The sequence below is a fragment of the Gavialis gangeticus genome, unplaced genomic scaffold, assembly GCF_001723915.1.
Source record: "Gavialis gangeticus isolate Ggan-Ray unplaced genomic scaffold, GavGan_comp1, whole genome shotgun sequence".
NCBI lineage: Eukaryota > Metazoa > Chordata > Crocodylia > Gavialidae > Gavialis > Gavialis gangeticus.
The window spans coordinates 145,447,334-145,451,160 of record NW_017729025.1 but is presented as its reverse complement, the minus strand read 5'-3'; the positions used below and the strand labels follow the sequence as shown (position 1 = coordinate 145,451,160).

General features: G+C 36.1%; 1 protein-coding gene across 9 annotated transcripts in view; it reads right to left on the bottom strand.

Moving 5' to 3' along the window:
* Positions 1 to 3,827, bottom strand: part of NAP1L4 (nucleosome assembly protein 1 like 4) — a 60,809-nt gene that overhangs the window by 33,619 nt on the left and 23,363 nt on the right. For all 9 annotated transcript variants that reach the window (XM_019519714.1, XM_019519713.1, XM_019519712.1 and 6 more), the window contains 3 exons: positions 3,189 to 3,275; positions 829 to 960; positions 14 to 85 (listed from right to left, as the gene is read on the bottom strand). In XM_019519714.1, the coding sequence (XP_019375259.1) occupies positions 14 to 85; positions 829 to 960; positions 3,189 to 3,275 (291 nt within the window). The remainder of the gene's footprint in view (positions 1 to 13; positions 86 to 828; positions 961 to 3,188; positions 3,276 to 3,827) is intronic.

Sequence of the window (3,827 nt, the reverse complement as noted above, 5' to 3'; positions counted from 1 at the left end):
AGTAACTACTCACCATAGGCTGTCCTGGTTCAGAAAATTTAACTTTAATATCCTGCAGATGTTTTAAGATTGGTTCATCATACTCCTAAACAGGGAAAGAGAATGTGAATACACAGTACTTAAGAAAAATAAACTGTACCTTATTGGCTTGTTTCAAAACAATGGCCTAAACATCAAAAATACTAGGTTACTCAAAAGCTTTTAGTTGAAGTTCTGAGGCTGAGATACAAATGCTGGAAAACTAATCACAAGCATAATTTGCCAAATTCTTATTTTTAAAAACTTATCGCTGATGTTAAAGTAGTGTTGTTCCTATCTAATATCAATATATGGCAAATAAAATCTTTGGTTAGTTACTGGTTTAGCAGTGGAATGAATAAAGTTAACATTTTGGAATAATCTCATGACAAAAAGAAATGTTCAGGTAACTTCCATAATGACACTACACTGTTAAATTACTGATGGTACAACAGGTCTGTATTGTTTATTTTTTTTAAACCTACTCAAGATGTCTTCATATAAAACTACCTACCTATCTTTCTGAAATAAGGTGGCAAAAATCAAAACGGAAACAGTTGTTGTGAGCAGTATGTGATATGTTTTAACAGGAGACAGAGCCAAATGAAATACTAGTTCTCAAATAACATCTCTTATCAAACTTTCCGTTGTCTGTACTTTATTAGTGCAGTCTTCCTCAAGTATTTTACTTTAAGGCAACTTTATTCTCAAAAAACCTCACACTTCATGTACTATCTATTAAAAGGAAAAAGAGGCATAATTTCATGTGTAATGGTTAAAAGTAAGCACTGCCAAGGGGAATTTTCTTACCTGTACTAATTCGCTTAGCATATCTACATTTCTAAAGATTGTATACCAGAAGTCTGGAATTCCTTTGGGGTTCGCCTCTTCTGTTGTTGCTGCTGCTTTTTCTTCTATTACTACTTTATTTTTCAGGTCTCCCTAGGAAATACATGCAGAAATAATTTAAGAAAAAAAAAAATCACAAACTCTTAATTTATCAAGTATCTGAATCCTGTTCAATTTGTAAAACTTGTTATTTGGAACTGAGCTATAATTGCAATGACTGGTTTGGATTAACACTTACAGATGAAGTCAAATGGAGATAAGTTTGAATACTTGTCAATTCTGAAGTACATGTACTGCTGCTAGTTTAGAATTCAACCCTTTCAATTCACTTGGAAATCTTGCATACCAGATTCCCAGGTTACTGTATTTTTTTTTTTAATATACAAACAAAAAACAAAAAAAAAACACTGAGGATGCCACACCCCTAAAACCAAATTTTTTTATTTTTATTTTTTTACTTACTATATTATGCCAATTGTGAAGTCTACCTTTCTTCCCCCCTAAAAGAATCATAAAAAAAAGCAACAAAACCAGATCACATGCTCTACTTATATGTAGGATTAGCTAACCATCAGGTGCCCTTCAGTAGGGACTTTTGCACTAGCATCATTTTTGTGCACATTAATATCAACTAAGAATATTTTCTAGTGCGATTTTAGTATTTTTAGCACATTAATCCTTTTGGTCCTTCCCTTGGTTATTTGAGTCTCCTGTGGGATTCTGTAAAGGTAACAGCAGTTCAAGGTCTGTCTGTAGTTACTAACTTATATTCAGGATAAAAAACAAGTAAACCTGTTTTTCCTAATGCTGATCCTGAAAATGTGGTGGGCTTGACATTATAACAATCAGCCCCCTAGTCCTCACACTTTCACTTGCCATGCTCCATCTAAAATTTAAATTAATTCACTAGGCACAAATGATCTTTCCAAGACTTCCGTGAAGCATTCTGCAAAACTTCGCTGCTTTAAGAATTAATCAGTGATGAGGATATAATAATGAGAAGTACCTATGCAATATGCAATACAGGCTCAGAGGGACAGCTTCAGTCACCAAATACATGAAAACAATGAATTCAGAGTGAGATTTTATTAATACGTGTCCCCCAATGAACACCAAAGAAAAACAGGCTTCAACTATGAATTAATATTTTGCTGCTTTTCTGCCTACCACTAGGTGGTAGCAAATACACTTATAAACTGCCTCCAGAAAACAGAGATGAGAATTATGAGTAAAGAGCACAGAAGCAATACGTTTCATGTTTTTGGCAATATTTAAAACAGTCTGCAAGAGTAACTGCTGTATTATTATGCAAATATAGGCAGATAAGAAGTCTCAGACAACAATACAAACTCAAATTGCTTGCAGGCTGCTGGAAGTTACTGAAAGTGGTCCTCAAGACAGGCTGGCAACTTCTGTTAACTGTTGCTACTCATCCGCTAGGTTAGAAACCTTGTCGGTGCACGTGGTAATACTGTGGGTTATCAAAAAACATCTAAGTAGTAAAAAATAAAGAGGGTACTATTTGTGTTGAACTGAGAAAAACTAAAAACCTGAAAACAAGGCAAAGGAGAAAGCATGAAGAGCAAGGCAACCATTTAAAACACCCTGCTTACACCAGAAAGATGTCAAACTTTGACTGTACCCAGTAACTGAAATATACAGAAGCTATATATTTAGTCAAGCAGCTTTTTAGGTCTCTTATTAGGCTCTTTATACAATGTAATCTTTTCTGTTGAAGAGAGAGTACATAAAAATCCAGCTGCCATAATCATTTCTACTAGAGTAAATCCTACTTTACAAGGAAACATGCTAGGAAGTTATAAGACAGTCACTTACCAAATCTGTATTTATAACTATACAAGTCAATTGTATCCCCAAAAATAAAGAGGGTCAGACAGACAGATGAACAGTCCACCTTCTGTTACTTCAGGGATTTAATATAGCACTGGAATGGAACCCATTAGCAGGAGGACACTGCGAACAGGTTACGAACAGTGCAAGCAATAACAGGCCACAGTCATTAAATAGTATCGTTCACTATGTAATTCAGTATGTGTGCTTCTCAAGTTCTAAAAACAAATACGTACCTTTAAAATCTGAGGATTTTTGTAGAAGTGAAAATGTAAAATATGAATCACTTTGAACTACTGAATAAAGTATGTATTCCTGATGTTAAAATCCGATTACCCCAATAGCTCTATACATATCTAATAGAAATGATATTTTCAAGATACAAAACTTTGGCTAGTTATTTTTGTTTATAGAAGATTTGATGAACCAGTATTTATTTCCAAGTCAACCATTATCTAATTGTTACTCACAGCTAATTTTTCTTCTTCCTCATTTTCACTGTGCCATTCCGACTCTGCATCTGTAGGTTCAGCTTCACCAGTGATAAATTCCCTTCTCTGCAAAAGAAAGTTATATGTTTAAATGGAAAAGGTACTAAAGGCTCCTCTGGGCAAGTTATCCATGTTAATGCAGAAGACTAGGAAAGAATATTGAATGTGGTATATTCAAATAAAAAAAAATGACTTCTCATAGCTCATCAAAAAGCAAGGAAAAGAGTGACCCATGAACAAGGATACACATCTCCGAGTTTGAAAGTAACAGACTTGCATGTTGCAAGGGTGGCTACTACATCTGTTAAACCAAGGGTATATACCAAGTGTCCACGGGCTGATCAGTAGGCCAGACCTGGACTGGTGCAGTCACAGCACCAGGTCCAGGCAACACACTAGCTCCAAGTCAGGTAGGGTGTGGCTTGAAGCTGTACCAGCTCTCCTGTGACATGCAGCACATGCAGCCAGTCCAGCCCTGCATACCACAAGCAGCACACAATGGTTCCAAGGCTCACTGTGCATATGGATCCCAGTGTCAGCATGGGCTGGATTCGATGCTGCACACAACACAGGGGTGCACAGGCTGCATGTGGTACCCTGGACCAACACACTGTGCTG